Genomic DNA, 12232 nt, shown 5'->3' on the forward strand with positions numbered 1-12232 from the left:
ATCCCAACCACCCTATTGAAAGTAGCACCTCTTCCCAAGACCTTCATAGCCTTTATTACAAACCAAAAAGCATAGGCTTTTTTTTTTTTTAAAGAATCTTTATCCATTAGAATGTAAGCTTTAAAAGATCAGAGACTTCTGTTTTGTTTTATACCCTCTAGCATACCAAGGAGTCAGTAATTTATATGTTGAATGATTGTATCTCAAATTTCTAATTACTATTAAATATTTTACTTCTTTTAATATACAGGATTTTGGAGATGGAGGTGCTTTTCCAGAGATCCATGTGGCCCAGTATCCACTGGATATGGGACGAAAGAAAAAAATGTCAAATGCACTGGCCATTCAGGTAGATCCTGAAGGAAAAATTAAATATGATGCAATTGCTCGACAAGGACAATCAAAAGATAAGGTAATCATTTTGATTTTTTTTTTACCTCACAGACACATATTTTGTAAATTTTATTTTAAGTTTGTTGAAATAAATTGGGTGCAAGTAGTTCACACCTGTAATTCTAGCTACTCAGGAGGCCGAGATCTGAGGATTTCAGCTCAAAGCCAGCTCAGGCAGAAAAGTATATCTCCAATAAACTACCAAAAAAAAACCCCAAAAATGGAGCAGGGTTAAGTGGTAGAGTGCTAGCTATTCTTAAGCAAAAAATGCTAAGGGATAGCATCTAGGCGCTGAGTTTAAACCCCAGGACCAGCAAAAAAATGACCAAAAAAAAAGTTTGTGGAAATGATAAAACTCCTGCCATGTGGATTATGTTAAAAATAGCAATGAAACCAGGCTCTGTTGTAATCCTAGTTTCTCAGGAGGCTGAGATCTGAGGATCATGATTCATAGCCAGCCCGGGCAGGAAAAGCCAGGAGACTCTTACCTCCAATAAACCACTAGAAAACCAGAAGTGGCACTGTGGCTCAAGCGGTAGAGTGCTGCCTTGAGCTGAAGAGCTGAGGGATAGCGCCCAACCCCAGAGTTCAAGCTCCATGACCGACCCTTTCCCCCCCCCCCCCAAAAAAAAAAAAATACCAATGAGCTGTGTGTTGTGGTGCACACAGGAAGCTGAGGTTGGAGAATCATGAGATGAATACCATCTTGGACTATATAGTGAAACTCTCAGAAAGTACTAGTGAAGTTAAGGCCATAACTGAATGCTAGAACATACTTCGCATTCACAAAGTTCAGGGTTTAAACAGCACCAAGAAAAAAAGACCCCAAAATTAGAAGTATCGGTGATATATGTAAATGTTAACCTCAGTAGTCAACAATAGCTTTATCCTTTGAGATTCTCCACAGACTGTTGATTGGTTTTATAATTATGGTTTGGCTTATTTGTTTTACATTTCAAAAACAGTGCTAACAAACTTTAAAATTATGATTCTGGAAAGTTAAACCACCTTTTTTTGGATGTATAATAGTTATGGGACACAGGGCCTTATTCATATTAGATACACACCCAGCCCCAAATCAGCTTTAATTCTCTCTAATCTCTTCTAATTCTCTCAGTGTATTTACAGAATACTTATGTAGAGACTTACTTTGCTTCATTTGTTATTTTGTGGATGGTGTTAACAGTCCACCCCAGAGCATTGCGCATGTTGTTTGCACAGTACTACTCAGCTATGTCCCCAGACCTTATTTTAATAGTTTATTTGAATTTAACAAATTGCATGTACTTATTTTACCCTAGATTAAGTATAAACCTATCACTACCTAGATTTAGTATTGCCCTACTTAAAAAGTAATCCAGACTAAGTATAAAATTTTAAATAATGCCGGGCGCCGGTGTCTCACGCTTGTAATCCTAGCTACTCAGGAAGCTGAGATCTGAAGATCAAGGTTCAAAGCCAGCCCAGGAAGAGAAGTCCATGAAACTCTTTTTTTTTTTTTTTTTAACTTTTATTTTTTGTGAACAGACTGTACAGAGGGGTTACAATTACATGGGCAAGATAATGAGTACATTTCTTATCAAGCATTGCAGCCTCCTCCTTTGTTTACCCTTCACATCCCTTCCCAGCCTCCCCCCGACCCCCATGAAACTCTTATCCCAATAAACCACCAGAAAACTGGAAGTGGCGCTGTGGCTCAAGTGGTAGGTAGAGCACTAGCCTTGAACTGAAGAGCTGAGGGACAACGCCCAGGCCCAGAGTTCAAGCCCCACAACTGACAAAAAAAATAATAATAATAATACTCATGCAATTGTAACCCTTCTGTATGGTATTTTCACAATAAAAAACAAATATTAAAATAATAATAATTTGGTCACAGAACAACTATATGCAGAGCCAAGGAACTATTCCTTTTTTTTTTTTTTTGATCCGGTCGTGTGGCCTGACTCTGGGCCTGGGCGCTGCCCCTTAGCTCTGCAGCTCAAGGCTAGCGCTCTACCACTTGAGTCACAGCGCCACTTCTGGCTTTTTTTCTTTTTGTTTATGTGGTGCTGAGGAATCGAACCAAGGCCTCAGGCCTGCAAGGCAAGTGCTCTACCACTGAGCCAACTTCCCAGCCCCTGGAACTATTCTTAAGAAGACCTAGTTTTGGGTTTTTCCCTCTCTTGTAAATAAATACTTAAGATAGAAGATTTCTTTAGAATTGGTGATGTTAGGAAAAAATACTTGAGAACATTGATTACCTATCCTTTGCCTCTGTTCCCAGACTTTTTTATTTTACTCCCTGAAATAACTAACAACCCATCCACTGCTACATCATAGCTGATGAGTTTTGGGAAGAATGCAGTCATTCAAATTTGTATTTCCTGTTCAGCTCTGCTCCTCATACTCCTGGCAAACAGTAATTCATGTTCCTCTCCATATTGTTTATCCTGAACACATGACTTTCATCTGTTTTAATATAATAGAAGAAAACTATCACTCTACATGTCTTTTTCTTTTTGTTTCCATAAGAAATCTCTATCTAATCCTCTATGTGTTCAAGTTCTTAATTCCTTCCCTTTTCTTCTGTAACTTCACCTTTTCATTATTTTTAACTGTCTTTGACCCCTCCTTTTCTAATGGTTCCTTCCTGAGGGACCTGAAAGTTTTACACAAAGGCAACTACTGGTATTTGTTGGGCAACTGACACCAGTTTTCTTTTTTTTTTTTTTTTTTTTTGGGTCCGGTCATGGGGCCTGAACTCTGGGCCTGGGCGCTGTCCCTCAGCTCTTCAGCTCAAGGCTAGCGCTCTACCACTTGAGCCACAGCGCCACTTCCGGCTTTTTTCTTTTTGCTTATGTGGTGCTGAGGAATCGAACCCAGGGCCTTGAGCATGCAAGGCAAGCGCTCTACCACTGAGCCACCTTCCCAGCCCCCAGTTTTCATTTTTTAACAAAAAATTTTGTTTTGAAGTCATTGAGAGCTGGGATTGTAGCTTAGTGGTAGAGTACTTATTTAATGTGCACGAAGCCTTAGATTCAGTCTGATGCCCAAAACTCTTTAAGAAATTCCAACAACCAAAACCTCAGTAAGGATGTTTAATGGCTGCATGATCTGTTCATGAAAAAAAATAATAAAGTCCTTATAGATGGAGATCATAATGCTGGAAATTTACCCTGTGTTATAGAAGCCTTCATTTTACTCTGGCTCTCTTTGTTTGGGTATATCCCTCCTTTGGGGAGTAACATTCTTTACAAGTATGATACCTCTCTGCTCCTATTTGTTAAGAAAGACAACATTTTAGGGCAGCTACTTAACATCGTCAGGGCATTTGACAGTACAGCTTTAGCTCATTTTCTATTATATTTTAAGGCTGGAAATTATGAATTTGGTTTATAGAGAATATCTGGAAGTTCTCTCCCCTTTTCTGTATAATAACTGTCTACATTTTACTTTTCATTGAAATAGAGTAGACTGTTAAAACTGAACAGTATTATTTTTTATTCTAGTATTTTTACCAAATAAGGTCTCTAAAGCATTGTTTCTGTGTCCATTAATAGCTTTACATTTTGTCTATATTGCACAAGAACTGAACCTAAAACTGGTAATTTAGAGACATTTCACTCTCAGATTCATAACAACTATAAGTAGATAGATTAATACATGAAAAAAATTTATGTTTTTAATTGTAAAAGTAGTGTATAGAGGGGTTACAGTTACATGAGTAAGGTAAGAAGTACATTTCCTATCAAGCATTGTTACTTCTTCCTTTGTTTTTCCCCTACCATCCCTTCCTTCCCCACCTCCCTAACTTCTCCCTCCCCACCCCATGAAAATTTTGAATGCATTAAATAATTCACCTTGAACTGAGTGCTTATTACATACCATTGGCATTTTGAGGAGGATACTTTTTGATGGTTCAGGGCTTTCTTGAGCATTACACAGTGTTTAACCAGTTGGCTTGAATATTATAAAATATTTAAACTAACTGGTATGTCCTGTTAAATGCTAGTAATGTCCTTGTCCTATCCCTACTCATACATTCACAAGAATAACTACAGAGCCTCCTGGAGAGGAGCTAGAAATTGGCAGTGATGCCCCGTGTGAATACTAATGATTTTTCTGTTTTAGAAGAAATAGGAATTGACTACTTACTATATAAATTTTAATTTTAAAAACTCAACGTCATTTAAGACTGGTATGCAGAATACTTGTCAAAGTAATCTAGTTGATTTTTTTCAATTTATACTAAAGTTTATAGATGCCTGCTTCATCCCAGAGGAATCTGATATTCTTTAGAGAATTTTAATAGTGAAAGGGCAAGAATGGAAATGCTAACTGTACATAAAGTCCAGTTCTTTGCAGAGAAAATCATCTGCTTTTTAGATGTGTTATTGCTTTACCTTGATCACAGAACTCATTTATACTCCTCCTTCAAGGAGGAGTATAAAAAGGTACCCTTTAAGGGTATCTTTTTTTCTTTTTCTTTTTCTTTTGGACTTGGGGCTTGAACTCTGGGCCTGGGCGCATCCCTCAGCTCTATCACTTGAGCCACAGTGCCACTTACGGTTTTCTGAGTGTTTTATTGGAGATAAGAGTCTCCTAGCCTTTCTGCACAGGCTGGCTTTGAATTGCTGGAAGTGGTGCTGTGGCTCAAGTGGTAGAATACTAACCTTGAGCTGAAGGGCTGAAGGACAGTGCCCAGGCCCAGAGTCCAAGCCCCACAACCAACAAAAATAAACAAAAATTTTAGATTTTATAGTAAATTACCACAGGAATTTTGCTTTCCAGATGTCTTTCACTCTGCCCTGTGAAGGAATTTTGCTCTTCACATGTCCTTCATTCTGCTAGAATCTTACTGATGCTCATTTAAAGGATTATTAACTTAGGAATACTCAAATAAGAAGCAGCAACTGGCTCTTGTATGCTAAATTAGTATTGAGATTTTATGTTGAACATATATGACTACCAGGGAACATTTATTTAGAATCTCTTCCTATAGTGATTGCTGTATAACAGTGATTAACTGTTCCTAATCTTGGTATTATCTTGTACAGTATTACATAATTTCTGGTTTGTGTTGGTGTTAATATTTCGTTTTTTATTGTATAAATACCATATAGAGGGGTTACAATTACATGGGCAAGATAATAAGTACATTTCATACCAAGCATTGTTGCCTCCTTCTTTGTTTCCCCTTCTCATCCCTTCCCATCTCCCCCACCCCCTCTGGTGTTAATATTTCTATCCTGAAAACAAGAAAGACTTTTGAGGTCAGGTACTAGCTATATATCCTAATGTACCCTTCTCACTAGATTGAGCTCTAGGATCCTTCCCAAAATGAACACTTAAATTTTGATAACAGTCATAGCTCACATAGCAGGAGTATACTTATGCTAAATCTATACTTTTTTGAACATGTCCCTCTTCTTACTCTGTGGAACAACAAATTTGAGACTTCTGTTTGTGGCTTTGAGGAAGGGTTTTTTTCCTGGAAAATCAATAGCTTATATTGAAATTTAGGAGCCTAGTGCAGTGGTGCACAGCTTGTAGTCCCAAGTTCTTTAGGAGGTTGAGGCAGGAAGATTCCTTGTGCCCAAAAGTCCAGAGCCAGTCTAAACAAATGTAATAAAACCCCCTATCTTTTTTCGTGTGGCGGGGTAGGGAGGGGAGAAAGAAGTACTATGGTTTGAACTCAAGATTTCACACCTGCTAGTCAGGTGTTCTGCCATTTGTACCACTCCTCAAGCCCCTTTTTGCTCTGGTTATTCTTTGAGATAGGATCTTGTTTTTTACCAAGGCTTACTTGGACCACAGTCCTCATTTATATTTCCTGATGTAGCTGGAATGATAGGTATGCCCACCATCTCCAACTTTTTCTGTTGAGATAAGGGTTTGAGAACTTTTACCTGGGCTAGCCTAGAGGTATGAGCCACTGGCACACAGTTTGTTCATTTTTTAAAAATAAGTTCCTTTAGGGCTGGGAATGTGGCTTAGTGGTAGAGTGCTTACCTAGCATGCATGCATGAAGCCCTGGGTTCAATTCCTCAGTACCACATAGACAGAAAATGCCAGAAGTGTTGTGACTCAAGAGGCAGAGTGCTAGTCTTGAGCAAAAGAAGCTCAGGGACAGTGCCCAACCCTGAGCTCAAGCCCCAAGACTGGCAAAAAAAAAAAAAAGTGTGTGTATGTATACCTCCTGTGGACCAAACATTGTCATAGGCACTGGAAATAGATTAATGAATATTAAACATTAATGTGGGTATAATCATTATGCATACCTCATAGGTTCATTGTGACAGATGAGTTTATAGAGAGCAAAAAATATTCAGTAAGAAATATTAGTTGTTAATGAGTTTTATTCTTTTTAAAGGAGAGACAAAGTAAACTAGGAAAATAACTCCATGGTATAAAAAGTGTTCTGAGGACAGGAAACAGTGCTATGTATGCCTCATAGCACTGTTTTTGTTTTTGTTTTTTGTCGGTTGTGGAGGCTGAACTCTGGGTCTGGGTGCTGTCCCTCAGCTCTTCAGCTCAAGGCTAGCACTCTACCACTTGAGCCACAGCGCCACTTCCGGTCTTTTCTGCCTGTGTGGTGCTGAAGAATTGAACCCAGGGCCTCATGCATGCAGGGCAAGCACTCTACCACTGAGCCAACTTCCCAGCCCCAGGATTTCCATTTGAAGCCAATCCAGACAGGAAAGTATATGATACTTTTATCTCCAGTTAACTATCAAAAAGCCTGAAGTAGAGGTGTGGCTCAAGTAAGTAGAGTGGTGACAGTGTTCAGGCCCTGAGTTCAAGCCCTAGTTGCTGCACAAAAAAATAATAATAACTTGAAGAACTGTGAACAGAAACTCTATCAAACTGGTAGAAAGCACATCATGTCCAAGGAACAGAAGAGCTTTCATAACTGAAGCATGATGAGAGAGAGAGTAGTAAGGAGAGTAAGGCAGAGTCAGGTCAGCCAGAGTAAACCAGAAAGTGTCTTTCTTTCCTTTGTTTAGAGTGGGAAATTAGGAATGATGCACATTTCCTTTAAATTGTTTTAGGGCTTTTTGGCTGTACTGAGAATTGAACTCAGGACCTCATGCTTACCAGCCAGGCCCTATACCACTCAAGCTATTCTACATGCCCCTTTTTTGTGTTATTTTCAAGATAGATCTCACTTTATGCTCAGACTGGCCTGGACTGTGATGCTTCCCCTCATAGTTTGGAATGACAGGTGTGTACTACTATGCCCAGCCATTGATCGAGACAGATTCTCACTCTGGAGAGAGAGAAGGAAGGAAAGGAAGGGGTCACTCTGGCCTCAAACTTCAATCCCCTGATTTCTGCCTCCCAAGGACCTAGGATTGCAGGCTTGCACCACTTTGCCCAACTTCTTTGAACTGTTTTAAGGAACGTCATGTGATAGAATGCAATTGTAATATGAGACTTCAACTTGTAGTTCTAACAGTTGTCTTCTATAGAGGTTTTTTGAAGATTGCAAATGCCTAAGAATTTTTTCTTTCATATTCTTTTTTTTTTTGGTCGTGGGGCTTGAACTCTGGGCCTGGGCGCTGTCCCTCAGCTCTTCAGCTCAAGGCGAGTGCTCTACCACTTGAGCTACAGCGCCACTTCCGGTTTTCTGGTGGTTTTATTGGAGATAGGAGTCTCACGGTCTTTCCTGCCCGGGCTGGCTTTGAACCGCGATCCTCAGATCTCAGCCTCCTGAGTAGCTAGGATTACAGGCATTCTTTCATATTCTTAAGTTTCCTTTCTCTGTATGCATGTCAAACACTTTCTAACAAGCATTGAAGTCTAGAGTACTTATGTTTAAAATTTCTGGTATCTCTCTTCTCTTTTCTTTTTTAAGTTAAAATTTGCCATGTAGGTTTTAACTATTTTGACTAAATGGGCATAAACTAAAAATACTCTATTTATGATGGGCCTATCACATAAGTATCAGCCTAAAAGAAGCTATGTTGGGCTTAGTCGAACTCATAGAAATGCTTACTTGGAGTATAGATTAAGATATGTATATACAATGAATTTCAAAATGTTCTGAGTTTTTTTAACTTTGGCACATGCTCATTTTCTTAGTCTGAATAGAATTGATTCCAGAAAAGAGAAACATAAATAGGATGAGGTCAATGAAATTTTCTAGGCCCAGTGAATTTGGAAATTATTTGGTAACCTGACTTAAATTTTGATGAGTTTTTAATCCAAGATAATGGTGCTAGAGGCAATTTATATAATCATTAATTTCAAGTCCTAGTGAGCCTCAAAAATAGAGATCACTGATGCATAAGATTTTGTTGGCACAATTTATTTGGATACTGACTTGATTAGAACATCTCAAATAATTTAAATGCATAAGGGTCAAGGGAAAATTATTAACTTACAACCAGAGCAGCAATTTGTATGTATTTTAAGCTTCCTTGGCTTTAAAATCTAAGAAACAAAGCTAAGTGTCCTAAATGTATAAGAGTGCTGAGAGGACTTGTTGACACGTAAAATGACTTAATGGGGTTGCTTCTTTTCATTCTCTGATTTTCTTAAGCCTGCTTGTGTTTAAACATTTTAGGTCATTTATAGCAAATATACTGACCTGGTTCCAAAGGAGGTTATGAATGCAGATGATCCAGACTTGCAAAGACCTGATGAAGAAGCTATTAAAGAGGTAACTGGAAATTGACATATCATTATTTTGGTGACTTTTTACAACCTTAATAACTTACAGACCACTGAATATGATGTTTCTGATTTCAGATAACAGAAAAAACAAGGGTAGCCTTAGAGAAGTCTGTATCACAGAAGGTTGCTGCCGCTATGCCAGTTAGAGCAGCTGATAAACTGGCCCCTGCTCAGTATATCCGGTATGAATCGTGCCTGAAAGTCTTAGTTTTATATCAGACTTGTATTATCTTGTATAATGAGTTTTGAAGCCTACTAACTAACTTTGCAAATAGTTGAAAGCAAAATTAGTTTGTCATTGCCACTTAAGATGTTACCTGTGAGGGCTGGGAAGGCAGCTTAGCGGTAGAGTGCTTGCCTTGCATGCATGAGGCCCTGGGTTCGATTCCTCAGCACCACATAAACAGAAAAGGCTGGAAGTGGCGCTGTGGCTCCAGCGGTAGAGCACTAGCCTTGAGCTGAAGAGCTGAGGGACAGCACCCAGACCCAGAGTTCAGGCCCCATGACCGGCAAAAAAAAAAAAAAAAAGATGTTACCTGTGAGTGACATGAGAGTTTGTTTTGTTTTTTAGAATTTAGTGATTATCTAGTATGTAAGATTCAAACCACAAGTACTCTATACTTTTATAATTACTTGTAATAGACACTTTATACTACTAAATTTTGAGGGACTTTGCTCATATAATCTTTATGTGATTGACATATAAATATTATATAGGATTTCTGCCATTATTCTTTTTCTGTTTTACAAATGCTAACTATCAGTTGCCTGCTAGGATTATTGTGGATGCTTTTTCCTCAAACACAGACTTATAAGTAGGAACTGTTTTCTATACTTCCTCTGTGAAATAGAACAATTGCACCTTGTAGGTTGGAAAATGAATTAAGGATAGATTGTTTGCAAGCTAACCACTTGGTGAACATTTTGCTTGTAACTCATAATTCCTAGTTTTCTTATGTCTTGTTTCTGAAATATAATTTTCTAAGTACTTTGTAAATGGATTTAAAAACATTTTCTCTTAGGATTCTTTTTTTTTTTTTTTTTTTTTTGTCAGTTGTGGGGCTTGAACTCTGGGCCTGGGCGCTGTCCCTCAGCTCTTCAGCTCAAGGCGAGCGCTCTACCACTTGAGCTACAGCGCCACTTCCGGTTTTCTGGTGGTTTATTGGAGATAGGAGTCTCACGGTCTCTCCTGCCCGGGCTGGCTTTGAACCGCGATCCTCAGATCTCAGCCTCCTGAGTAGCTAGGATTACAGGCGTGAGCCACCAGCGCCCGGCAGGATTCTTATAGTAGGAAAATGGCTACTGAAAACTTGAACTAGTTACACATGTAGTTTTCATCTGCTTTCTTCAGATATACACCGTCTCAGCAAGGAGTGGCATTTAACTCTGGAGCTAAACAGAGGGTTATTCGGATGGTAGAAATGCAGAAAGATCCAATGGAGCCTCCAAGGTTCAAGTAAGTAGTTAACTTCATGAGAATGAACTACTGTTCTTAAGAAGAGTCTTCCACATCAACAGATGAATGAGCAGATGTTAGCACACCAGTAAGGGAATGTTATTGAGCAATAAAAGAAATAAGCTGTTAACAAAAGAGCATAAATGAAGCTCAAAACAACTTATGATGTGCTATGCTGTCAAATAGCATATGATGCCATTTATACTAAACTTGAAAATTGAAACTAATCCAGAAGATCATTGGTTGCTTATGGGGAAGGAAGTAGGAACAAAGAAGGAAGGGACATGCAGAAACTTTGGGATGATGCATATATTCACTATCCTGTTTGTGACGATCTTTTAACAGGGATATGTTTCTATCTAGGTTTACTCAAGCTGTGTACTTTATATAGTTGATTTTATGTCTTATCTCTAAGCCTTTTAAATGTTGCTCTTTGTGCAGGTAATGATGTGGTAAAGTGAATAATGGTGACTAGGTTGGCCATGTTTTATTAGTCATTGAAACCAAGTGGTAGCTGTATGATGGGCTTTTGCTATACCAAAAGGTGAAAAGGTACTTTGGTTTATTCTCTCAGGATCAATAAGAAAATTCCCCGGGGACCACCTTCTCCTCCTGCACCTGTCATGCATTCTCCAAGTCGAAAGGTATTCTTTGCTATAGCCCCCAATTTTTTTTTTTCTTTTACTTACAGTTATTAATTTTATAAATAACTTCTGTGCCTACAGATACAAATCATCACACTGGTTACAGCTTTCTTTCTAAATTTGTTTTTCAAGATCAAATAGGTATCCAGTCAACAATACAAAGTATTATGTGTGAAATGTTACCTATGAGTGTAGCATTCTACCAATGATTTTAATGAATGAATTTTTTATTTTAATGAATCTACACTATAGTGAACAAGATACGGTTCACATATAAGGTACTGTTGTATATAGTGAGTACATGGGTTCATTGTAGGGTGCTGGTGACTCACACCTGTAATCCTAGCTACTCAGGAGGCTGAGATCTGAAGATCACAGTTCAAAGCCAGCCAGGGCAGGAAAGTCCATGAGACTCTGATCTCTAATTAATCACCAGAAAACTGGAAGTGGCACTGTGGCTCAAGTGTTAGAGCGCTTGCCTTGAGCTGTAGAGCTGAGGGTCACCAAGGTGCAGAGTTCAAGCCCCATGACCAACAACAACAACAACAAAAACAACTTTTCATCTGAAAGAAATCACACTTAAAAAAATGGAAAAATACTACTGAGCATTTGTAAATGTCAAAAATAATTTCTGGGAGCTAGAAAGGTGGCTCAGTGGTAGAGTGCTTGCCTTGCATGCATGAGTCCTCTACGTTCAATTCCTCAGCCAGAAGTGCGCTGTGGCTGAAGTGGTAGAGTGCTAGCCTTGAGCTGAAGACCTGAGGGACAGTGCCCAGGCCCAGAGTTCAGGCCCACAACCAACAACAACAACAAATAATAATAATTTCTGAAGCCATGCACCATTGGCTCATGCCTGTTACACTAGCTACTGTGGAGGCTAAGAGCTGAAGATTGTAGTCCAAAGCCAGCCTGGACAGGCAAGTCTGTTACCTTCAATTAACCAGCAAAAAGCTGAAAGTGGATCTGTGGCTCATGTAGTAGTATGCCAGGCTTGAGTGAAAAAAACAAGGAAGAGTTCAAGCCCTAGTGGTGACTAAAACAAGTAAGCAGTTTCTGGATATTTTCTCACTTTTTACAT

At 38.9% G+C, this 12232-nt stretch overlaps 1 protein-coding gene across 2 annotated transcripts in view; it reads left to right on the forward strand.

Moving 5' to 3' along the window:
• The window catches only part of Snw1 (SNW domain containing 1), a 33786-nt gene that overhangs the window by 10330 nt on the left and 11224 nt on the right, over positions 1–12232 (forward strand). For both annotated transcript variants that reach the window (XM_070028718.1, XM_070028723.1), the window contains exons 3-7: positions 251–412; positions 8945–9040; positions 9130–9236; positions 10406–10510; positions 11085–11154. In XM_070028718.1, coding sequence (XP_069884819.1) covers positions 251–412; positions 8945–9040; positions 9130–9236; positions 10406–10510; positions 11085–11154 — 540 coding nt within the window. The remainder of the gene's footprint in view (positions 1–250; positions 413–8944; positions 9041–9129; positions 9237–10405; positions 10511–11084; positions 11155–12232) is intronic.

Source organism: Dipodomys merriami, unplaced genomic scaffold (assembly GCF_024711535.1).
Source record: "Dipodomys merriami isolate MVZ:Mamm:240054 unplaced genomic scaffold, mDipMer1.0.p SCAF_1, whole genome shotgun sequence".
NCBI lineage: Eukaryota > Metazoa > Chordata > Mammalia > Rodentia > Heteromyidae > Dipodomys > Dipodomys merriami.